The 26,991-nt window shown below is 40.6% G+C and overlaps 1 protein-coding gene across 1 annotated transcript; it reads right to left on the reverse strand.

The window, feature by feature from the left end:
* Positions 1-3,995: 3,995 nt before the first annotated feature.
* noxo1b (NADPH oxidase organizer 1b) lies at positions 3,996-7,609 on the reverse strand. Its single transcript, XM_038734988.1, has 8 exons — positions 7,464-7,609; positions 7,275-7,355; positions 7,095-7,167; positions 6,546-6,729; positions 6,235-6,443; positions 6,004-6,111; positions 5,591-5,708; positions 3,996-5,464 (listed from the first exon to the last, which is right to left on the reverse strand). Exons 1-8 carry the CDS (start codon positions 7,536-7,538, stop codon positions 4,804-4,806), a joined length of 1,509 nt encoding a protein of 502 aa, XP_038590916.1. The 5' UTR covers positions 7,539-7,609; the 3' UTR covers positions 3,996-4,803.
* Between the last annotated feature and the right edge of the window lie 19,382 nt (positions 7,610-26,991).

Consider the following 26,991-nt stretch of genomic DNA (forward strand, 5'->3'; position numbering starts at 1 on the left):
GGATAACTGCCCCTCCTAAAGTAAACAGAGGAGTTACTGTTACCACACTTGTTTCCTTTTACTTGGCTTGGCCAATAGGAAGTACTTGAAGTACAGTATTTGAATTCCTGTAAAAATCTTCTGTAAAAATAATTTATTGTCAAGATTATTATTATTTTTATTCTGAAAAACAATTCAGTTTCAGGATATAGAGTTATGAAACAATATCTCTTCTATATACACATTTTTAATAAGAGCTAAAACAATCCACTCATTTGTAGGCCAGTGGATTTGCTCACTGTGCTCGTAGATAAAAGCAGAGAAAGGCGGACCTAAATGTAATGTATTGACATTGGCTGTATGTATTGTGTTTAGTGGATAATCATGACCTAGGTTTTATGGAACAATAGGTAATTGTGTACTGCATGAGCTTTCATAGCTCTTTTGTGGCTCAATCTTCCATCATTGCACAACTTTTAATCAACTGAACAGGGATACGCCTCAACTTTCAGCTGAAGATTTTTGTTTGGCTTTTAAAATCTATAAATCTCAAAGTCACTTTTTCCATCCAATGATTTGCGATTTGAGAAATGTGTTTGCAAAACTGTATGAAAATGACAAGGACAAGTGTGAATATCAACAGCCAGAAGCCATTTTTTTAATACACATTGATGTTGCATATTCTGATTCCACTTGAACTGATAACAAAATAAGACTCCGGCATTTCATGCTAACATGCCACAATGATGAAGTAAATTACACAGATTATTTTGTTACCATGGCACCTTTAGTGGTTTGGATTCATTAAGGCCAATTTATACTCAGGGTTGGGAGGATTACTTAAAAAATGTAGTTAGGCCTACTTGTTAAAAAATGTAACGTAATCCAAGTACCACAAAATAAAAGTAATGTAATCTGATGACTTTTAGTTCCTTTTGGATTACTTCAATGCCAAATAGGCAAATTAAGACAAGAGAAGTGTCAATGATGCATTAGAAAAATATACAAAATCTTCGTTCCCCATGAAATTAAAATCCATGTTTAAATGTTTTTTATTTTTCAAAATAATGTGTTTTGTAGGTATTCTTGGTGATATTTAACAGTTTGTCATTAGGAAAACCATTTTAAAATGTTGATGATTCATTCTGCACTTAATGGAAAGATTTCTCAATATGACGCTGCTGAAGCATAGTGTTTCTGGGACCGGGCCACACTGATTACTGTACAAAAACACATAATTTTTCACTGATTTTGGTGAAACTGGATCATATTTTATGGAGAAATATTAGAAATATGGAGAAAATATATACTAGTTTTCTCTCTGATGTCCCCCGGCTGCTCTGCCTCAACTCTGTGATTCAGAGTAGCTTTACTTGTTGCAGAAGTCAGTTAACAGCTAAAGTTAACTAGCTGCTATTCTGTACATCCACTGGTCAAATTAGCTTACTCTGTCGTACTGGGAGCCCACAGCACCAGGGGAGTGTTAGTGGTTACCATAGACTGTATAAAGGTGTTTAAGTTGCACTAGGTGCGGCGCCTGATTGGGAACCGGAGCCGGGTGAGCGGGTGTGTACTTGATTGGGAAGCAGCTTTTCAGTCCACTGCTGGAGGCGGCTTTAGCTCAGTCTGTTAGGACTTGACTGAAAGCTGTAAATCTGAACGGAGGACCAACTTTTCAGTCCACTGCAGTGTTATTTGTTTATTCTGTAATGCCATCTCTTTATTCACAAATTTTTGTAATTAAATCTTCTTGTAAATTTTCATTGGACTGAGCCTCTCCTTTCTCAAAATCTGAAAAAACGCAACAGAATCCAGTACTGAGCTGATTTACACAGCACTTCTCGATGGATAGCTTTACTTTTTGCTAAACCGCTAACTGTTGCCTATCTGCTTGCATCAGCGGCTAGTTAGCTCGGTCTGTTAGCCGTACTGCTAACGGTTGTATTAGCTTACTCAGCCCCGGGGTGCCAACAACCAAACCCAGCAAGAAGACCACCTCAGTACTGGATTCCCAGTGGTCAAACTGGTCTCTGTCGGTCTCGGAGGCTGCGCTCGATTTGTTCCGGTCCTGCTGCCATGTTCACTCACTGATAGCCAGGGCCGTCCATAAGGGGGGAAAACGGGAAAGCATTCTGGGGCCTAACTACTAGGAGGGCCCTTGCAGTCCAGCACTAATAATGTTCATTCTAAATATAAGCAAGATCACCAAATTTAATTTTGTACCAAAAAACACACCATTAAAAAAAATTACATTTTTTAAAATGTTGCTTTAGTAAAATATAGCCTGTTTCATAATGAAACCTCCTCTCCTGAACATGGTATGAGTAATTTTTACTGTACACAACATCAAAACATTAAAAGTGCACCGCATGCGGCAGGCCATGTATGTGTTTATAGGAGATAGAGAGAGCACAGCATGCACTGACATGAGTAAAGCAAATTTGCGTAGGGCCCATTTACTGGATCTTGTCAGGGGCCCAGTCATTTCTGTGGGCAGGCCTGCTGATAGCTGGAACCAGTCTGCACAGAGTCTGCATGACAGGGAGGGGGCGTAACATACATTTGGCACTACTGGCGACTGTAAACACCAATCAATGTCTGCGACACATCCCTCCCAAGCTTTGCGTTTTTACAGAAATACGTACATATACCATAGACTGTATATAAAAACATATACGGAGGCAAATAGCACTGCGTTTCTTTCATGGAACCTTTCTGCTTAAAGTAGGCTAATCCCTATGTGTAATCCTACTTGAACACTGAACAGAGGAAATCTAGCGATTCATCAAGTAAAGATGAGCGACAAATTAAAATAAAAACCGTCATGAAGTGTCTTCGTGTGGAGTCAGGCCACCACAACACTCCAGAACAGGTTCAGTGCTCCTTGCCAAGTCTGTGGGATTCTGTTGGAGGGATGAACACCATTCAACCACAAAATATTCCCTCATTTATATATAACCTTATATTTAATCAGGTAATCTGATTACTGATTAATCATGACCCAGGTTTCATGGGACATTGAGTAATCATGCACTGTATGCACTGTATGAGCTTAAATAGATCTATTGTGATTCAAACTTCCATCGTTGCACAAGTTAAAAAATATTGAACAAGGATACGGCTCACCTTTCAACTGAGAATTTTTGTTTGACTTTTGATACCTCAAAAATCTCAACGTCATTGTTTCCATCCAACTATTGTAAAACTTCATTTAAAAGCCTCATCCCAATTAGACACCTCTCCCTTTCACTGGCTTGGTGTGGCTACACGTTTTGAACCTGGTCTGGTTTTTATAGAAGTTCTTTGGATGCATAAAACCTCTGAAAGCCCACCAGGTCACCTGCTTGTGGTCCTTCTAAGCTGCTTGTGCATACCGATATAAATGTTTAAACTTTTTTCAATATGGACATGTTCATCATCAGATCGGTTAGATGTTTAATTTTACAGAAACAGTGAGCACCAAAGTATTATTCATTCACATTTACCAGTATGGTAAAGGAATTAAAGGTCCGTCCCAAATAGGCACGGTGGGTTCAATGATGAAGCAAATAAAAGCCTGGGCTATTAATTATTTTACGGTATTTTGAAATTCTGCATTTGTTAGCTAGCTCTGTATCTGCCTTTAAATCCCTTTAAAAAACACTGAAATGACTTTCATAAGGTCATTTTATATATTCTCATAATTGTGCTATTACTTGACTGTTGTTTTTAATGTTTGTCACTTTCATATCTGCAGAACCTCATAACCTTGTTAAGAATAACCCTATATAAATAGAGATAATTATTGCTGTTAATATTAATTTTGGTCTGTTATAAATAGAAATAAATCTAAATGTTGCTAGAAGTGTAGAAAACTGTTAAGAATTGTCTTTCTATATTTCAGACATTTGTAAAAACATGATGATGCTACTGTGTCTCTGTCTTGACCCATGCTTTATGTAGAAATACCTGAAAAGTTATACTCAAACACTCTTCTGTATCCATTAAACAGTCATGAATGAGGCCCATCCTGTTACTTTAGTGCAAATTTAATTTTATTGACCTGTTAATATTGAACATGTGAACTCTTACAGTCGATAATGCAGTACATAAAATGAGGCAGCAACATATTCAGACAATAAGCAAAAAAATTAAAATAGAAGGTAATCAACATGCTGTGGAAGGACGCTGGTAAATCACTCTCTGTCTGCTCACAGCTTGATTATCACACCAATTGATCATAAGGCTTTCACTCTTCACTGCCATGTTTTCTGCTGCTATTCGCTACATGTTGACCTGCTGGATATCATATGTTCATTTCCATTAGGATAAAATATTCGTCAATAGTTCAGCACTGATTTGTGCTAAAAAACTATGTGAGAAAAGAGGCATACCTAAAATACAGTACGGTGTAAATATTTAACCTCAACAATCCACTTCAAATCCTCCTTAAGTGGCTTCAAAGCTGGAAAAAATTTTTATTTTTATTTTTATTATTTTTACTACTGTGATAGATTTTCTTGAACCTGCTCCTTCTAATGCTTCACTGAAGCTACATTCATATACTGAGTGAAATATTCAAATCTAAGATGCCATGCTCCATTTAATCAAATGGAAGATTCCTAGATTATCATCTTATGGAATCCAGCAAAGGTTTGTCTTGCCACTGCTGCTATCTCTTCAATCATTGCTATCACAAGCACTATGAGAGATATGAACAATGCTGCACACTTGACTGACTTAACAGGTGAAATATTTTACATGGATACATAATAAAAAGATATAAATAAAGAAGAAAGCACGATTAAGAGTATTTGTAGTGTAAAGTGTCACAGTGTCATTTCCCTAGCGACTGTGGTTGGACTCTGGCTGAATATGAAGCCGAGTCTTGGTGGCCAGGGCCGCCTTGCGGGTCATGGTGGTGCAGCGGGTCAAGATCTCCTCGGTTTTGGGTCTGGGTGGTACCCTGGGAGCGACTGAGGACGTCTCGCTGCCGTTGGACTTGACAGATACAGAACTCTCAGAGGTAGTGCTGGAGCCGCGGCGGTCGGAGAGACTGAGATCAGGGCTGCTGCGCTCACTGTCGCTGACGTCAGGCTGGCGGAGCTGATGCTGTGCGTCCTCCTCTTTTAAACTCGAGGAGGATCCGCTGCTTGAGGAGGAGCAGCCGTAGACGCTGAGCTCACTGCTTGTGTTGCTTGTGTTGCTCGTGCTGCGCGTGCGGCCAGCTGAAGTTGAGGCGTCCCTCTCAAGGAGAACGTCCAGGGATTGGGCCTTGTGGAGACGCCCTGGAACACTGGCCTCTCCTCTGGACTGACCAGCAGGATCCAGCTGTGGGCTGTTTTCTTTGTTGATGTTGTGTGGATGAGAAGCCCGAGCTTCCTTGCTGGTTGCCAAGTTCAGAGTGGAGCTATGCAACTTTCTCTGCAGGCTGTAAAGGCCTGCACGTGGGTTGTTGAATGGCTGCAGGTACATGGAGGGGATGTAACCCGTCTTACCATTGAATCTGAAGAGAGGATTGCAGGGAATGGGGAATTTATTTCTGTAAATCATAATTAATTCAACAGTGCAAACTATGGTAACATGGTATGATTTGCAGTGCAGATAGATATGAAAGACTGAGAGAGCCTACCTAATGAGCCACCAGCCGTCGTCAGACTTCCTCAGCACCTCAACCACAGAGCCAATTGGCACAGACACCTCATCGTGCTTCTTAGTCGAATAACTCCTCACAGCACAGTACAGGGCACCTAAAGGTGACAGGAAAACAAGCTCTAAACAACAAAGCAGACACTGCTGTACAGCTAAAAATCTATCTTGAGACATGGTAAAATAAGGACAAATACACAGACTCTCTTCACAAATGAGGTTAAAGAGCACCCCACAGTGTTGGTTGTTGGTAACAACTATGTTTAAAAATAACATACTAAGAATGTGCATCTTGCCTGCATTGACAGTTAATGCCAAAATAGCAGAAGTACTGAAGTACAGTTATGTGATCAAGCTTGTTAAATGAGATCAGTGTGTGCTTAAGTGCACTCGCACCTCCTAGTTGGAATCCAGCATCATCATCTTCCTCTCCTTCCCATAACTCCAGGTAGGGAGCAGGAAACCAAGCCAAACACTTATCCTCCTTCTCCACCAGCCACCAACCTGCAGAGCAGATAAAACATACATTCAGCACAACAGAAATGAGTGTGAAGGAAGCTCAGGGCTCACAAGAGAAGATTTTGTAAATGTTTAGTTCAAATACTGCCCGAAAGCTAAAGCACTGACCTGCAGGGTCTTTGATCAGGACATCCAGCTTCTCGTCCACAGCAACCTTAAACAGACGATTCTTGGTATCTTTTGTCTCATAAGCAGCCACGCAGCGATAAGTCTGGGTGACAAATGGGTGAGTGATGCTGCCCGCATGCTGGCGAGTAACATTGCCACCCCCTCCACCTGGGCCATCAGGCAGATCATCAGACAGCAGGATCATGATGCTGTGTGAGAGAGAAGTTGTTTTGACAACGGTCATCTAATAATCAAGAAGTTCTACCAACCTCTCAGATCATTTGAGCTAAACACTGATGTGACAAATCTACCTGTTCTTGGTGAAGTCTGGCTGCAGGTCCTGGTCTTTGGGCATGAAGAACTGTGCGACCTCCGAGCTCTGAGTCACAGTTTGGTCACATCTCAACAGCTTGTCGCAGTAGCTCTCCAGGAACTTCATGCGTTGGACGGATCGCTTGGATCCCTTCTGCTGGAAGCTGCCTCGCCTGGCCTTTACTGGAAACACGAGAGGAAATGGTTAATACTATTTGTTTTTGAGCAGAAGAACTCTATTTGTAAAGCATTTGTCTTACTAATAGCTAAATGTCATTTCCATGGCCTTTTCTGAATGCTCACATCTGTTCAACAAAGAAACACTAATGCACTTAAGGCATCCTTTCACTAATGCAGAGTGAAAGGATGCCTTAAAAAGGATACAACAACTCATTCCACCTTCAAGAGATTCTTAAACTGTTTTAGCTAGCTATTCCTGTAATTACTGGCTGCCTATACAGTACAACAAGGGTTCACAGCTACTTATATGAGACCATGTAAATATACTTTGTAAAAAATCAGATGACACACAATTGAAACAATATTACCTTTAAATTTGGGGATCACTCTGTCATTTTTCCGGAAAAGGTTCATAAGAGGGAACCTCTTTTTCAGCTGCCTCTGTTTAAAAGAAGATATATATTTATGAAGTTTTATTCATTATTATTGCTACAATGTAAACAGCACACACAAAGTAGAGTACACAAAGTGCTTTTTTTTAGACTTACATGAAATTTCTTGAAATCCTGGAAAGACCTGTAGATAATCACTTCCGTCTCATCAGACCATAACACAGATATCATGAACATCTGTGGAGAGAGAAAAAATAAAGGATCAGAGAAAAGAAACATCCTCAAATAGAGCAAAGATATTTAACAATTCAAATAATAATAATAATGTCTGAGGTCTTAACTCACCTTGAGTTTTGGTGTGTCCCTAAGGACAGCTCCAATAATGCGGGTACTGATCACAAAGCGCTGTTCACCGGTCATCTTGCACTTCTTTGTGTCTCTGCTCTAGGATGAATAGCTGCTTTAATGAACTTCAGTTTCAATCTGACCTGTCTTCTGCTGCGTTGCCAACTCTGCAAGTCAGCTGCAGTATATATACAAATGGAAGAGGGAGGAGTCTTGGGTGAAAAATACCTGGAGAGGGCTGGAAAGGAAGGATAACAACATTCAGAGGTGTGGGCAGCAGCAGAACTCAGAGGTGGTTCTGGAGCTCATATCACATCATGAGCATAACACATGATGTATAAGAATGCAATACTGTAGAGCTGGGGAAAAAAGTAATATGTCATGAAAGAATAGACTACCTGCACACACGCATGCACACATACACACACACACACTCCCAAAGAATGTAAAACAAAATCCTCCTGATGTAGTAAATGAATTGCTGTATTCAGTTTTATGGGATTGTTTACATGAAGGACTCATCTAATGATAACAATATATAAATATATGGGCCGACACATTCTTTTAGACTGCATTTTCAACCTTCCACAAAATGTATCGCACCACGAATCATGTCAAAAATACTATGAAGCTTTAGAGGGCACTTCTTCCGACCGCTTAATCTGAAACTGGTTTCAAGCTTCCTTGTATCTAGGAATTCTTAAAGCTTAGTACCTCACATGAACGTACGCTGTTCATTTATTATAGAGGAGGGATACGTTTTGTAGCAGGTTGAAAAGGCAGGAAAAATCTAAGATTGCCTTGGATTTTCAGTAGACGTTCTCAAATCAGTGCAATGAATAAAGTTCAGTAACAAAGTTAAATAACACATAGCCTATTGAAGACTAAAAACTTTTATTTTGATTGATGAGCCATTTGTTAGCCTACTTTGTAAAACTTTGTTGATAAAACAAAAATACTAAAACAATAATTAAACAATACATATGTTATATTTTTGATTTACTTAGATGAAATTGAAGGTCCACCTTGTGTGCACTCCGACAGCCACTTCCTGTCAGAGCTGTTTATCCTGTTTTCAGTCTTTATGCTTATCTAAGCTAACGGTCTCCTGGCTGTAGCTTAGCACAAACTTGTGAGAGTGGTATTGACCTTCACATGTAACTCTTGGCAAGACAGCAAATGAGTGAATTTCCCAAATAGTCGACAATTCCTTTGATATCAGCAGATCCATGTAAGGGGTATATTTTGCATAATACAGGTATGTTTTTCAGCTTTTTATTTTAATGCACCAGTTGAAAACAAGGTTGTTTATTTGAAACAAGCAAACACTGAGTTTATTACATTATCAGCTGCTCCACTCCTGTCTTCCTCAATCACTTTCTGGAATCTCCTGCTTCCTCAACTCAATAATTAAAACTTTTTTGCACGTGCAGTCACTCCACACTTGTCATCTGGCAGCAATATCCCTTATCAGGACCTAGTGTGGAGAGCTGTGTGTGTGTGTGTGTCTGCTGAGATTGGCTAAACAGGTAAGGGCGTGGGGGGTAGCAGGTGTTTCTTCAAAGTGAGGATTGCATTAAAGGGCCAGAGACAGAGGGGGTTCTCAACCACTCATTAGATGGACGTGGGTGTGGAGTCCTTGTCTGAAGTGATGCCAGGATTTTATCACACACACACACACACACACACACACACACACACACACACACACAGAGATACAGATACACACAATGGTGTGGTATGGTGTAAAAGGTGGGGACTGCCCAGCTTTGTGTGTGACCTAAGAAGATGTCAACACCTGGGTGTAAAGGCACCCACACTGAAAAAGAGGACTATGACTCAGAACCTTTTGGACATTTGTTGATGACACAAGAGGTGACAAAGGCACAGTGAGCAATACAAAATGTGCAATGTAGTGTTGAGCAGTAATGTGTTACTATAATATTATTACTTTTCCCATTAACTAGTATTACTACTAATGCTACTACGTAGTTACTAGACTACGCGGCAGGTCAGTGGCCCCGGACCTTGAGTTGTTCATGCTAAAGGAAGAATGGAGACCAGGGAAAAAGGTGTTCTTACCACAGCTGCAAGTATTGCTATTATTGTTTCACAGTCAAAGATGCAAAGAACATTGTCATCTATTGTAAACTTTGTGCGACCAGCAACAAGCTTTCAATGCAAACAATTCTACATCTAATGTACTGAAGCATCTGCTAAAGCATACAGCAACATGAAAGTTGTTACTTACCTCAAGTGAATAGTAACTTATTACAATTTCTGAGTAACTGAGGAGTACAAGACAGTATTAAAATGCAGTTGAAAATGTACAGGCTCTAGCAGTGTTTCTCAACCCGGGGGAGGGTAGAGCCCCTTAAGGGGGGTTGTGGATGTTGAGAAGACCTATAGTGGCATGAATGATTCATGTGGTGACAAATACAAATAAAAGTGCTAGCTAGGCTATTTTGCTATATTGTTAATGATTGACAAAAATTAAATCCACTTTCGCTGGGTGGGGGAGCATGAATTTTTCTGGCTGTGACAGATTAAGTTTGAGAAATGCTGTCTTAGATACATTATGTCTGTTGGAGGGATAGATCCTGACGTCTCAGAACACTTCACTAGTGCAACAAAGCCCATCCACCTCAACACTTTGTAGAATGAGGATGGCCCACAAAGTTTATCACCTTAACTTCTGTTTATCTGTCTATCTTTTACTGTGAACCAGGTGGTGCTGGAAGGGATGACAGCAGATAATCTGGCTACAAAAGTGTGCATTTTGTGAATTGATTGCTGCTGTACAGAATGGTTGGATGGTGTCAGGGTGTGTGTTGTTTCAGACAGGGAGTAGCACAGGAAACCTCCAAAACACAGATGGATACAGTCAGTTTTCCCACATAAAATCTAAATGATAATTACGAAAGATTATTCCACCTGTCCTGATTTATCTTGTTTGGATCAAATCTTCTGACACAACAAGGTCATAACAATGATGCCTCCTCTGAACAATGAACAATATAGTTAATTGGTTGATGTTGAAACAGACGTTTTTTCCCAAGTGGAGTCACAGCAAACAGTGCATTGCGCTTGTTGCATCACTTGCTTCTGATCTGAAACATTTAATTAATTAAGCCCTCTAAAAAGCCATGATGGCTGTGAAAAATTCAGTTTACAAAAAGATACAAGAACATTCATCATCACAGACAGATGTCCTTTGTTCTCTGTAATAACTTTTCCTCTGTTATGTCCAGCATCAACACAGTGGACTTCAAATCATTTGCAGGCTCATAGATAAGATTTCTGTGAGTCTTTGATCAATTCAGAGGTTAGCTATGTAGTGGATCTCTGTGTGCCAATCATTTATAGCTGGGATTAATAGATCTATCTGTCAAAAAGACTTCTGTCCTAAAAAGAAACATTTTTCACCAGGTCTTTCCACATAGCACCACACATCATCATTTTGTTGGCTTTGGACTGGTTTCACAATCACCTCTTTGTTTGGTTTTCCTTGAAAGTGACAATGGAACAACCCCAACCCTTGTCCAGGTGTATTCATTTTACTGTAACATTCAAGTGGCTCTAATTACAAGCCAGAAGAAGGAAGCAAAAATGTCTTCCCTGTTGTGTTTTTTGTAATGAGGAAGTAATTTATGTTATACAGTATGTTTAATAATGACAAAAGACACGTAGCATGTGTATGTGTTACACCCCTAAATGTGGGAAGACATAGCTTGAGTTATCTATGAAGATTCTCAGTCATCCAGGTCATAGTTATCCAACGAGGGTTAAAATGAAGGGCAACTGGACTTGGTTGAAGCTACTGGAAGACGTTTCGTCCCTTATCCAAAGGACTTCTTCAGTTCTGAAGAACTGAAGAAGTCCTTCGTATAACTTGAGTTAGAAACAACAGAATAATCAGCTGTTAAGTCAATTTATTTAAGGAATAAATTTACAGTTCAAAACAAGGATATACAGTGGTACAAGCCAAGTAGTACAAACATGTTGCCTGAATAGGAGAAGACATAACCTGATTTAAAAAAAACACTTCTCAAGTCAGTTTATTTAATGACGGAGACACAGACTAGAGCTCGCTCTATGGGATATGCAATGTAAATTACATCACCGACCAACCCAATTCTGTTTTAGATAAAATAAAGCAATAAAACAGTTAGCAGTGTAAACACACATAACATAAGATTCAAGAGTACAGTACTTTATATTATGTATAGTACCCACATGCCCCTTCAAAAACAGATGTTGTCCCGAAATCGTGCGCCAAAGATTGGTGGCAAAATAAATACTCATCCCTTGCCAAGCATCTTAACTTTTATTACTTTATAATAATGAGTTTATTACTTTTTATCATTAACATTTCAACACTCGCTAACCAGTCTATCTGTTCTTCATGAACCTGGGTCTCCCACTCCATATGGCTAATACCACATCAGCATACAACAAACTAATAGAATGGATAGTTAAGTCCAAAGCGACTTACGACTGCCTCTGGAGCAACTAGCAATTAGGTGTCTTGCTTAGGGACACATTGGTGGATGTGTTACAGTGGGGAGTTGAACCTGTGTCTACCACACCAAAGGCATGCGTCTTGTTTTCTTCTTTATCTTTCCTGATGCTCTTTTTATCTCACTGCTCAGCAACTTGGAATGGAAGTGCGATTTTTAATGGGAAGTGGTTAATCAACAACTCAAAACCAGAAATCTCATTTCAAATGGCCTTGGTCCCTTGTCCGCTAATGTGAAGTCTGCTCTGAGTAATACTTGACTCAGATCTAAACTTTGACCCACAGATCAGAAAAGCTGTCCATCCCCGCTTCCTGCAAATGGAAACCTTTTCAAGAACTTCTCTAGGACCTCCCTTTTTTTTTTTAACAAGAAAAAAAAGTCCCGCTCAAGGACAATTCTTTCTCTGATATCTCATGACAGGTGAGTTGTTGCAGGTAAAACCGGTGGAAATGAGGGAGAGGAGATTGTTGTGTACATATGATACAGAATCTGCTAGCAACAGAGCTCCAACACAATAAACTCCTCTCTCCAATTCTGACTCACGTTTCCAGAGTCGCCTTCCTGCAACAACACGTCTTTCCAGGTTTCAGAGCGAGAATTGTCCTTAAACGTTTCCTGTTAAAAACAAAGGGTGTTTTGATGGTCCCAATTGCTACATTTCAGCTACTGCAGCCAGGTCACCTCTATAGATTATATATATATATATAGCATTAAACACTTAATTTCCTGCATTGTGAGGCCATTTTCTGCACCAATTTATGGTGGAAATTTCTTTATTTTTATAAAGGGAAGCACAAAATTCAGGTGGCAGACATTACATTGCATTGCAGGTTTTCTTAACTTTTCTTGTAGCATTTTTATTTGTTAATTAACTTAATTAATTTTTGGTGCAAGCTATTTTTCAGAACATTTTTAACAAATGCTTTCAAAATGTGGTGCCTACATTCAGGGACGTGCACAGACATTTTGGTGGGCAGGGGCTCAAGTTTAAACAAGACAAATATATTAACTCAACAACATTTACTTTTCTACAAAATAATCAGTTCACACAGAGACCACAGTCTTCTTTAGTATTCACTAGGTTTATCACAGGAGCAGGCGAAAGCAAAGCAAACTATGCCACAATGTGTATGTTTTCTATTCTACAAGTTTCAAGTATATATTTAGAATAAATGACATAGTTTCATTAATAATTTGTTTATTTTTCACACAATAAATCGTTTCAATTCTTTTGGTGTTATTGGAATACATAACACTTCACACTAAACTGTGGCATTGGGCTGCAGGCATAATAAAAATAAATATATAATACTTTTACTTTTTGTTTCACAAGCAAGATGCCAAATGAGTAAAAGTAACCTTCAGCTTCACACAGCCAAGCAACAGAATACTGAATTGCCTGACTACATTAATGTATTGATCAAATATTTTATTATTGTTGCTATTATATTACATTTACCATGCACATGCACACACACACACACACACACACACACACACACACACACACACACACACACACACACACACGCACACACACAACTACTGATGGTGACATGGACTTTCACATTTGAGGGAGGGCTGTCGGTATCATGTAAAGTTCTATCAGCATACAACAAACTAATAGAATGGATAGTTATTAGATGAGGAGCTCTTAATGGCACTTTTTCATGGAGTGGTCAATTTTGAGACTTTTTTCTTTTACTCTAATGGAATCTAATGGAAATAAAAATAAAAATAAAAATTTTAATTAGTTAACGCCTAATTTGCATATCAATGGGGCGACTGTGATGACGTTATTAGACACAAATGTTACTGTGTTCACCTGTAGTGTCTCCATCAGTACATTAGGTTGTATGGCTATGAGATATTGCCTTAGCTAAACTTCAGCTAACTTATTACAATAGCTCAGCTCATGAGTCATACATGTTAGCAAGACATAGGCCTGTCTGTCTGTCTGTCTGTGTGTGTGTGTGAGAGAGAGAGAGAGAGAGAGAGAGAGAGAGAGAGAGAGAGCATCGGAACTCCAAAGTCTCATCTTCCGACCTGATAGCCTATTTAGATTTTTTCCCCAATAAATATATTTGTTTGACAGGGAATCTGTTGGAAACGGGAATAAATATACGGTATATTCATTTATAAAAAATTTTAAAAAAGCATCCCAGAAAAAAGGAGCACTTTCTCTTGAGGAAGAAAAAGGGCAGGTGCTGAAGCCCCTTTTGATGTCTATGTGTGCACATGCCTGCCTACATTTCTCCAGCGTCCCCAGTGTGAATGCCTCCCAGGTTGAGCTACTCCATGCTTACCGCTTCACCTCCACTCTCCTCCTGCTCTCTCTCTCACTCGGCCCTGTCACTTTGTCCCTCTGTTTCGCTAACACACGCCTTCTCCTCTGCCTGGCAGTGGCTACAGCTCTCCTTTACTCCTTCAAGTGCCTGCCTGCTCTACGCAGGGTACTGCGGCTGATGTTGAAGCTACTGCAGCCCCTGTAGCAAAAATATTGGTTATTTTCGCGCATTTGGCAGCCTCCGTTGAAGATTATTTTTTGGCCCACAACGCAAGAAACAGAGAGCAGAAGGGGTGGGGGCTAGTAAGAGATGTGATTGGGCCAGCCCAGAGTCAGTATAGAAAATTACCCAATGGGCCCCTGTTCGTGCTTTATGGGCCGATCGTCGTTTTTAAAAACAGTTATATAAATAAATAATTTACGTTACACCAGCCCAAAGGTGCGTCGGCCCACCGGGCATTTGCCAGGTATGCCAGATTACCAGTCCAGCCCTGCATATTGACAAATAGTGCAATGAGCAGTGTGCAAAGGATGCAGGAGTATGTACATGTCGGAGGTGGATGTGATATGGATATACATGCATATACATGCAGACGTGTACACATGTACACAGTGCAATGAAGCATAGTGCAAAGGATACTGGAATACATAAGTATAAGTATTTTGTGCAGGAGTTATGACTTGAGGTAGGTGGATTGGTATACAGTATATACAATATACAATATGAACAGTATGAACAGCTCTGAAATAGAGAATGGTGAATAAATAATAAGTTGTAGCCAGTAAACAGATGGCTGAGTGATCTGTTGAAGATCTGTGTAAAGATGGGGGCCAGCTGGTCTGCACAGATTTTCAGTCAGGATGGTGACACACCGTCTGGGCCAGGAGCCTTCCTGGACTTCTGTCTTAGAAAGAGGTAGCTCACGTCCTCTTCACAGATCCATTCCATATTTAGATATTTCTACATTTATTTATGTTGACCGTATGTTTGTCTATGTGTAGCACCTTATCACCACAGCAAATTCCTCGTATGTGTAAAACACTACTTGGCAATAAAGCTCCTTCTGATTCTGATTCTGATTCTGAGATCTTGAGTGCAGGTGAGGGGTCAGAGACGGGGTGTGGCAGTGTGTCATAGGGGGAAGGTGACTGAAGATGGTGTTAGAGGGGTTGAGAGGTGTGGCTGTGGGCTTTTCAAACCTACAATAAAAGCCATTGAGCTCATCTGCCAGTTGTTGAGTACCAGCAGTGTTAGGGGTAGTCCTGTAGTGTCCGCAGGCCTCTCCACACTGACGCAGGATTGTTGGCTGCAAAGCTGTTATTTAGCTTTTCGGCGTAGCATCTCTTTGCTGCTTTGACCTCTTTAGTCAGAGTGTTCCTGGCCTGGTTGCACAGGACTCTGTCCCCACTTCTGAAGGCCTCCTCCTTGGTCTGACGAAGCTGCCTGAGTTTCGCTTTTTTTTGGTTGTTGTATGTGCGGAAGGTTTTAGCTGGCACACACATGTCCTCACAAAAACTAAGATGTCACAGTGTCAGTTAGTTCGTCCAGCTGCAGCCTCAAAAACACTCCAGTCAGTACAGTCAAAGCAGGCCTGTAACTCCAGCTTTGACTCGTTGGTCCATCTTTTCACAGTCTTTACTGTAACGGTAGGAGACAGAACGGACCCAAAAGCAACGCTGAGGGTTTGAAAAAGAGGTTTATTGAGGAAAAGGGGGGACGAGGAGGGACGGGAGAAAAGAAGGGGAGTGGCAGACGAGGACTACTACTCGGGGACCGAGTAGCTGGAGGAGCGGAAGGTGCTTAGGCTGGAGGTTCGAGGGAGGCTGGCAGACGTGGAGGAGAGGATGCGGTGACTGGGGACCCAGCGGGGTGCAAGGGGGGAAGCCGGAGGGCGTCGTGGAGGCGGCGAGAGGAGGAGGCTGGCGAGCAAGCCCGGCTGGCCGAACTAGGAGGCAGAGGTGAGTGAACCTGGCAGGAGGAAACAGACAGACTGAGTTAGCAGGTAACTAGGACGTGAAACAAAGGGAAATTTCAAAAGAGCCAGAACAAAGCGCTGACACCAAGTCAGGAGCGGCGATGATCGAGCGAGGATGGAGTGGAAAGCTGGGGTAAAAATACTGGTCGTGATGAGGCTGATGGCTGGCAGGTGCGGCGGCCGGGGATGGAGGTTAATGAGGAGCAGGTGTGGGTAGCCAGCCGGGCTCTGGAGCGGAAAGGGAGAGAGCACACAGAGAGAGAGAGAGAGAGAGAGAGAGAGAGAGAAGGCACAGGAAAAACCAGAATGCAAGGGAAAGGAGAAACAGGACACTCACCAACAGCCGGGCTGTCACCGCGACACTTTACAACAGGTTTAGCAGATTTCAGTTTTTGCCTGTATGTTGGGATAAGATGAATCAGACAGTGATCAGAGAGTCCCAAGGCTGCACGGGGAACAGAGCGATAGGCGTCCTTTAATGTTGTTTAGCAGTGGTCCAGTGTGTTAGTGTCCCTGGTGGGACACTAAATGTGCTATCTGTACTTTGGGAGTTTGTGGCTGAGGTTTCCTCTGTTGAAGTCCCCAAGAACAGTGAGCAGGGAGTCTGGTGATGTTTTTTCTCCACGTTAGTTATCCGGTCGGCCAGGTGTAGTTACGCCTCACTAACACAGGCCTGAGGTGGAATGTAAACAGTGACCAGAACAAATGAGGAAAACTCCTGCGGTGAATAAAACGGTTTACAGTTTATAAATAATGTCTCTAAGTGAGGGCTGCATGATTTTGTGAACACTATATACAGAGGTATTTACGCTCTGCAGGTTACAATTTGTAAGGGCATAATTACTCTTTTTTTACAACACAGCTTGTCTGTTTTCTTATCTCATTACAATTCTGATTCGGATGAAAAGTTGGTGACAACCAATGCAAATAACAAATGTCAAGATGGACATCTTTATGCCCTCTGTGATTAGAGAGATAAAGATTATTAATATATTAGGTTGTGATCTAACTCCCATAGTCTATGTACACAGTAAACAAACAATTTGAATTTCAATTCAATTCACTTTAATAACACAATAACAAAGATGTATTTAACCAGCTATAGCATTATTAAATCCACTATGAAGTGTAGGGATGTCCCAATCACGTTTTTTTGCCCCAGATCCCAATCCGATTCATTTAATAATGAGTGTCTGCTGATTCCGAGTCCACGATTCAATACTTGTATTTTCCTAGATAATACAGTTGAGCAGTGCACACTTCTAGTACATTCAATTAAATCAAAGTATCCTCCAGTGTGTGTTGCTTTGATGCAGCCTTTGCCTGAGTTACCTGAGTGAACTCAATGTATTCTGCTGGGTCAGGGATATTAACCTTTTTCCCAGGATTTCTCCCCTTGTTACCGGTGGCCAGTTCATGTTTTGAACGGATAGCAACAGGTTGGAGGAACTACAGTAGTCTAAAAAATAAAATTAGGCTATATCTTAAAGAAATTATTGAAAGATAGATGTGTTTATTTTTGCACTGTTGTGCTTTATGTGTACCGGTTAGTTAACAGTGTAATAGGTTGTTTTTATATGGGAGTGCTTTTAGGACTTTTGCAATAGGCCTAGGCCTACTTACATTCAGTAGCTTAGGCCTATGTTGAAGTTCAGAGAACGTGTAAAGTGTTTTGATACTTTGGTATGATTTATGCTTGAATATAAAGATAATCGTTTTCCTTTTTCCAACTGGTCCAGTGTGCGTTCACAAAGGCAAAAACACAACTGGTCCAGAAAGTGTTAACAAAAGCCAAGTGGTGGAAATGTTTTTCAGTTATTGGTCATACAGTTGGCAGGTATAAAACAAACCCCTCCAAATCTCTACATGTATATCTTACATCATAGAGCACCTTACTGCGATTCGTAGTAAAGTAAATGGAATTTTGGCCTTACCTGTAGCCTATTACAAATTGCAAGCTTCACTCATGTAAAAACTTCCAAGCCGATGACATGTTTTAGCACGTGTGGCTGTGTATTTAATTTTACCAACAAAGAAATGGATATGTGAGGCTGATCTGGTCACCAGTCATGGCCTGATCAAGCTGACAAATGGTCCAATTACGGTCACCTGCCAATCAATTAATGCATCTCTTGTTGCTTTGCAATGCAAACAAACATCCTCATACAGTGTCACTTTTTCCCTATCACACAACAGTCGTATAGTCTATATTTTAAACAGCAAATAAACACTCACTCATGGGACCAATACACCAACCCTCTCTTTGAGCCAGACAGATCTTTTTAGAAGGGATGGGTTGATGTTCAAATTCAACTGTCACAGCACACTGGGCTGACAGGCCCACAGACCTCAACAGATACTGTAAGTGTAGTCACAGTGTGGCTTGCACTGAGATGACAGTCCCTCTGTACACACCTCCATCATAGTCTCATTGCAAGAGGAGGTGGAATGATGCAAGAGGAGCTGATCAGATAGTCTAAAAAAAATTCACAGTCAGCCCACTTCAGAGCTGGGAATTTCATTTTCTCAGAATGAAAGTGATAGTTCTTCTCAGACCCCTGATGCTTGTGCGATGACTTGCATTTACCCTGCCTGCTCCTGATATGCTGGATATACTGATACCTGCACCAAGGTCCTACAGTCTACCAAATTCTTGAGTTGTTGGTGGTTTTCAGTCCATGTGTTGGGCTGATGGGAGGGAACATTTTTCTTTCACCTTTTTTGTCTTTGCCTCTTGGTTTTCAGACTGCTGCGTATCCAGGGAGGCTCACATAATAATTCTCTGCTCTCCTTCAGTGTGTAATATTTTCTCTTTTAGAGCCATAACAGGAATGGTGTCTGTCTTACTGCACTCTGTTGATACAATACACAGCAGAGTAGTACTTCCCAGCTGAACAACTGAAAAAGCCCAGCAAATATCAGTTGTATGATTTATGATATTTTGGGGGGGAATTTGGAACAAAATTTAATTAATCAGAATGCAGCAAATGAAGTGTTTGACGCCTAAAAGTTGAATGTGTCCCCTCCAATGTTAAATGTCTTTCTTGATTCACAGTGTGTTTGAGATAAATTACGTAACCGTGTCACAGCATTTCCAAAAATGTTTTCCTAAGCTCACTTTTTACTAATGACATCTCATGCCTTTGTAAGAGGAAATAAAGAGACAATGAATCACAACTACATTATACAACCAACATGAATTGTTGTTATATAAAAAGAATGTTACACTACTTTCATTTGCCAATTTACGGGAACTGGAATGGTGTCACAGATTCCTTTAACTTCTTCCCTCTCATGGAGAAAAGAAAGGTCAGGTTGCCTGGTTACATATGATAATGATGTAAGACAAACTCCAGCTTTTAATGATTGAGCAGTAAGAATCACTGTCCCCCCCACCCCTCCCAGGGAAATAAAGTGAGCTCCCCGGAAAGCTAGGCTATGGTATAGTTATCACACTGGCTTTAGCTTTAGGCAATATCATGTTGTGTGAGCTGCTAAAGTACTGTCCTCATATTCTCCACATGGGCTGTGAATTATTGCTAAACACTTGTGTGTTATTATTGTATGGAATACAGTGGTGGAAACTAAGGAAGTAGGCTACAAGTAGGCTACTGTATTTCAGTATTTTTTTTAGTAGGCTATCTGTACTTTACTTGTTGTAGTTGTTGCAACTTTTTACTTTCACTTCGCTACATTTAAAAGCGAAATATCCGACTTCTCACTCCGTAACATTCTGCACGAGAATTCGTTACATTGTTATTAGTCGCCTATGTAGCGCAGCTGAGTGGAGCAGCATTGAAACACAACTGTAAAACTGATAAAGCCGACTTGGCACGAATCAACTTTGCCCAGCTGATGCGACACCGGTGTGACACCAAAATGTTTGACCTATCATTATGCACTGTCGAACGGCCCCGCCGCTCATGTCAAAGGTGAAAGCCAGTGTTTACAACTATGATGAGAGGATGAAGAGGAACTATCCTTCCGAGAAAAGAAACAACTAAATTAGAGTGAACTGCGTGAACATCAGGTAAACATGTGTTCTCTTCTCTCAAAGTCTGAGGTCAGCATGTAGCCTAATGTTAATGTGCAGAATCTCTCTGTCTGTCCTGCTAACCGGCTGCGCAGCGCAGCTCTTGTCTCTCTGTTTCTTGGTTGCTTGGCAGAATGTGACTGAACAATGCTGAGTGAAACATAACTATTACGTCTGATAAACACCGACGGGCCATGGTGTTTATAAACTGCAGCTTGGAAAATATAGTTGCGAAAATGCGTTCATATGTGCGCTCACGTAATTAAACTCGCACATTCCAGCAAGAAACATCTGTGGGACCAGTCCAGACAGGATGTGATGGCACTCCTCATACACTTTTTATATAGCCTACAGTCTATGCTCATACATCATTTTAACACAGTACATTAAGTTATGGACTAATGCAAGATGGGAAGCAGTGGATTCACATTGACTATTAAAATGCTGATTAGCTGGACAGACTGGGCAGTATAGATGCACATCTCAGTAAATAATAAGCATCACATATGCAGCCCAGTCATTTTATAAATAGTTTTTTATATTTGAAAATGTATTGAAGGAAACCTGGAGGAGCCAGTTTGAATGAGCATAATGCAGCTGATAACATTACTTTATAGAAAATATCTATAATTTACAGGGGCTGTGCTTTAGTTTGTCAGAAGAGTAGATGCTGGATCATCAGCCAGTACCAGCACAGACCCAGTCCAGACGTCTTTAGCAGGTCCCAAAGACTCAGGTGAAATACAGGCAGCCTCAGCCAGTACCAGCACAGACCCAGTCCAGACATCTTTAGCAGGTCCCAGAGCCATGTCAATCACAGGCAGCCTCAGCCAGTATGAGCACATGACACAATGACCCAGCAGATTGGCCCACAGTCTTAGCAGACTTCATGAGGACTGACTTAATGCACAGAGGTCTATTCAAACCAGCACTGGACTTTAGAAGAGGTTTCAATTCAGGCTTCTTACAGAGGGAGGATTGTAGTGAAAGCATTGTGGTGTCAGGTGTGACTGTGCAGCAGCTCTGTTTTTAAACTGTGAGTCGCAGCCAGTTTGCGACCAAGTGGTAACGTAGTTGAGAGAGTTTTGCAATATAAACATCTGAAAACTGAAGCCAGCTTTGCTCTGTTTGGGACTGTGAGCTGCACTTTTTGAGAGGTGCTGAAGGTAACGTGTTGGTGAGATTGTGAATTCAGAAGTGTTTAAGTTAGTTTTGGTTTCCGCCTCCTTTTCTCATTCTCACATACCCAAAGTCCCAAATGGGATTCTGTGTCTGTCAGATGGTCTGAAGGGGATACTACCACAACAGCAGAGCAATAACGCAGACTTATCCGACTTGTAAGAACAATAGATTTTGATGTGTAGTACTTTTACTTTTGATTATTTTTAAAACCAGGTACTGTTTTACTTTTACTTGAGTAGGTTTATACTGGATGACTTTTACTACTTTTAAACCTGTTCTGGCAAACTTCCAGTTTCTGCAAGTGTTATTTATCTTTTTTAATTAATTTCACTTTAGTTTTTACCAAAAGTAAAATACTTGCACAGTGAGCCATTTGTTGAAATTCAGGGTGTTTTTGCCGTTGCTCTACGTTATTAAACCACACTTATGCTGCGCAATCATATGCAGTAGACCCTGGTGCCAATAGGAAGTAGCTAAATAGGACCAAAATTGGCTTCAATCTGAATTCAAAAGAAAAGTACATTATATTTCAATATATTTTTATATTTTGAACTGCCACCTGAATTGTGTGTTTCCCTGTTACCATAAATGCATGCAGAAAATGCAAAATTTGGCAACAGAAAATTCATCAGAATGCAGCGGTATTTGACGCTTAAAAGTTGAATGTGTCCCCTCCAATGTTAAAACGAAACCTCTTTCTTGATTGCCAATGTGTTTGAGATAAATTAAATAACTGTGTCATAACATTTTTGGCAGAAACCAATGTGACATAACAAGACATTTCACATTACATTTCATTGTAAGAGGAAACAAAGAGCCGTTGAACCACAACCACATTATACAACCAAGTCTTACATGACTTGTTATATAAACAGAATGTTACACTACTATCAGTTGCCAATTTACAAAATATTGGCAGCAGGCTTTATTGCCATTAATTTCTATATTTCTCTATCATCATTGATCCATGCGTAAAATCAGGAGTGTCAGACTTCATCCAGCCAGAGGGAACAATCCCGACTGTCCGCAGCGGGGCGGGTGCCTCTCATGGAGAAAAGAAAGGTCAGGTTGTAAACACAGCCGCAGCTATTTGATATGATAATAATACTAATACTACTGCTACTATTAATAATAATATTACTTATTATTGTAATAAGACACACATGCCTGATACTTTCACAGTCAGCTATTAATGATTCAGTAGTAAGAATCACAGTCTGTTGTCCCACCACATCTCGGAAAATAAAGATGTGAGCTCCCCTGAAAGCCATGGTATAGTTTGCACACTGTTTTACATAATATATGGATGAGCAGTATTTGGCTAATGCACCTGCTGCTTAAATCACAGATGACTTAAAATGAGGTTATTTTGAAAAAGCAAAGAGAAAAACGCATGGGCCAGAGCCACGTCTTTTGTTTTGTGTATTAATACTGGCTGCTAACGCTGATATGTACCAAAATGTGTGATTTGTATTGTTGGGCTGCTGCCAAGTCAGCTTTAACAGCTTATCTCTGCAACCATATCTACTTTATTCCACCTGCCTTTGACAACAGACTGACCGAGCCTTGAAAAGTTAAGCTAAGTCAAACAGACTGACAAGTTTAGACACTTTCTGGCCACTGTACAGCACAGAGTATAAACCCTTTTTACAAAGGTAACAATGTGGCCTTCCTACGCTGCCCCCCTCAGGCCAGACTGCATTACTGCCCGACTAGTGGTATGGCGTTCATTTTCATTTTGTTTGTCAGTCTCACTCTCAGTTCACTGGAAAGACTGATCCAAATTCCTGAGTAGACATTTGCATAGTTGACTAATTCCGGCCTGGTTTATGTAACACAGTTACGAAAGGCCTGCAGGTAATACACACACACACCTGTAGTTCTATATAGTAAATATTTACAAACTGAACTGAACTGCTGCCCACTCCAACCTGGGAAATCTAGGGGTAATATTTAATCAATCCGCATCATTTGACACCCATGCTAGGCTGCTAACCATATCTTGTTTTTATTGAGTTATATATCTTTTTTGTGCATGTAATGTTCCACAGAAAGCTCTGCTCAGAACAGCTTGAAAACAGCTCGTTTGTAGTCCAGCCCTTCACTTCCTTTACTTGTGATGTCACAATGAAAACGCTTCATAAAGCTTGCCAAGCGCTTGCGGGGTCAGGCACGCCCTCAAACCAAGCTAGTCTGAGCAGAGTCCCTTTGGCTCGACTCGCCTTTGTTTGGTTTTCCATTGTAGAAATGTTGTACCTGCTTCCAGGTACTTTTTTTCGTATCACCTCACCTCCATCGAGGTTCCAAGCGAGCTGAGGGATGATACTAAAATGTAACATGAAAACACAACTGCTGATTGGTCAGAGAGAATCGTCACTATTCACTGCATCATCATTGCCTGCGCCAGACAGAGGCCAGCAACAGAAAGTTTTATATTTTACAGTTTTCGTATGTAATTTCATCACTAAATCCACTTCTGAGAAGTTTTGAGGTGAGAAATCTGCTCTGTAGATTTCAAATATTGACAGTTTTACGAGAAGTGATGTCAGAACAAAAATGTGCTCGAATATTGTTGGAGTTGAGGAGCTCCGCAAGTGTCTGCGGGGGAAGGCTGTGCCTACCCGCGGGAGGAGCGTGTGAGGCTGGACAGCCGCCTGTGGCGAGTGGATAGTGCCACGGATAACCTACCAAAGGAGACCGTCGTGTGACAGCCACGTGTGGATAGGCTACTCCGTCCCCAGTGCCAAGATATTACAGCAATTGTCCAGCCAAAGTTCAAGGATTCCAAAACTAGATACTTAAAGGAAAGTGCAGTGACAACTTGGCCAAATTAATAGCAGCTATCACTGTTTCCGTTGGTCTGCTTTGAACTTGTTTATACACTAAAACTACATCACACTCAGTCTCACAAACCGAACACACCGCCATGCCCACATATAATATCAAATGGTGAAACACTCAGCACAAGGCCTATTCTGACAAGACAAGGGCCTGTAAAACTCACCCAATGAATACGATGTCAAAATCTTATGAACAAGGTTGTATTACGTTTTGTTCAGTTAATAGTATATAATCTGCTAATTAAAAGTTTGTGCAATTTAACTACATGCAGCACTTCAAGTTAGTTCAAAATTTTTGCTTATAGTCTAGTGTATTTGTAGCACCTTACAAAGGCTATGGCACCATCTAGTGGATAAAATCTGCAATAGCCTTTCCTTCCAGAACTTTGTTAGCATTTCTCATTTCTCATTTATTTATTTAAGGACAGTGCACATTAATCAACATTTCTGTAAATGTGCCAGTGTTAGCCAGCAGGCTAATTTTCAACTGTAGTCCATTGGCAAGATGTTATACTAGGCACATAATGGCTTAAAAAAAAAACACATTAAATCACACAGCAATTGATATACAACAATAAAACATAATGCCATAGCACTGGCTCCATTAAAACATAACATCATAAAACATATAACATATAACCATACAGCCATACAACTGTTAGGGTATTAATAAAGTTACCATCTAACCATCTATCTAGCATACATATACCAAAAGTTACAGGACAGCTAAAATATAGAGACAGACATACATTATTATTATGAGAAGTGTTCACATTTTTGTATGCTCAAAAGCCAGACCTTAAGATGGTGTGAGAATGTATGGTATGAGGTGGAATTTCTAATATCCACAGGCAATTGGTTCCATAGTTTAGAGGCTCTCACAGAAAAGCATAATTGTGCTTAAATATAACCGTGTGATACACACGTCACACGTCTTCACTAAGTACGTCGCCTTATAACCGTGTGATACACACGTCACACGTCTTCACTAAGTACGTCGCCTTATAACCGTGTGATACACACGTCGTCACTAAGTACGTCGCCACCAATACACCATTGTCAGTGTAACTCCTATTTTAACTTTATTGAGTAAATTCAAGTCATGCTTTGTACAGCCTGTGTGAAATGCTTTTATTCTTGTGGTGACTGGGAACTCTGGAGTAGCCTACAGTTCATAGCCTGTGTTGTGCTTTATTGTTTGGATTCACTGTCCTATAAAATTCCACTGAAGAAGATGATGCTTTCACCTCCCCACAATGTGAAAATGGTTGTATTAGGCCTACAGTTACTTATAAAATTAATCATTGAAGTATTAGAGCTGTTTCATGCTTATTCAGTTTCTATTATTATTTGTTATAGGCATTTGCCTGTGGTTATTTTATTGCCAATGTATTTTAAATGTATATTTCTGCATAATGATTTGGATTATTTTGATCATGCTAATGCATTACTAATCAATGTAATCCTAAAGGAGTTATAAGATACTATGTTACCTTATATCTGCACTTTTTTTTTTTTTAGCAATTACATTGTTGTTGAAGTACAAAACACCAAATAAAAAATCTTAAGATCCTCAGTGAAGTTCTTCATTTTCCATCGGGATGCTACGCTAAGAGAAACCAGCATACTATTATACAATGATTCAAACGTAATTTCTGAAGTTAGAGCTATAGTCTATTAATGAATAAATGTAAAAACACACTCAATGTAATATTTAATTAAGTAAACCCCACAATTGAGTTTTTCAAGTTTCTGCTGTAAACTTCTCAGCTGACATAACTTACAAAATTAAGTTGATTAATATCTTTGATAAATATTATATCCATTAGATTACCCTCCTTTTAAATTTCTGTGTAAAATTTAATTTTACAGCAACACTTTTAATAACAAAAAGGCTGGAGCATGTAGGCCTGTAGTCCTTGTATTGAAAATAATCTCTGGTTCCACACTCCAGTCCAGTTGGTGGCGCTAATGCACCTCTCGGCTAGTTTGCCAACCGCCAATAAAAAAAAGAGAAAAGAAGAACAAGTTTGAGGGGAAAAAAACAAGCCTGACGGCGACGGGCTTATCAACAACGTTGTTCACTGGCGACGGAGTAGCCTATCCACACACGTAGCTGTCACACGACGGTCTCCTTTGGTAGGTTATCCGTGGCACAATCCACCCGCCATAGGCGTATATTTATACAGGAATTCAAACATACGCCGCCGTGACGTCCCCGCCGGAACACGTTCCTTCCATACGCTCGCCGCCAAGTCGCCACCGGTCTCCCGTCTGCAGTTCAAATCACTCCCTTTCAAAAATCCGCACGGTCTGTCGGCGACGGCAGGGTACACTGCTCCTTCTCTTTCTCCTGGTAATCCTCGCTCTGACACTATCCACCCGCCGTAAGCCGCCCGCTCACAGAGCCCTCTGCTCCCGCCCTCACACAGACCGCTGCAGCAACAACGGCAGAGGAGCTGTAAGGTTTTCATACCGCTTATCTGTCTTTACATTCTGAGGAATGTTGAAACGTTTTAACTTAAAAAAGAGAAAGCTGTGTGGATCACTGGTGTGAGTGTCGCATTGAACATTACGTCGCGGCAGTTGTGTTTGTTGTCACTATGACGACCAGCTACGTACTATCTCTGGGTACTATCTGCGACGGAAAACGGAGCAGGGCCGAGTAGAGTCGAGTCTATCGATTTGCG

Source organism: Micropterus salmoides, unplaced genomic scaffold (assembly GCF_014851395.1).
Source record: "Micropterus salmoides isolate LMB-PRFRI ecotype aquatic unplaced genomic scaffold, ASM1485139v1 Ms_hic_scaffold_21, whole genome shotgun sequence".
Lineage (NCBI taxonomy): Eukaryota > Metazoa > Chordata > Actinopteri > Centrarchiformes > Centrarchidae > Micropterus > Micropterus salmoides.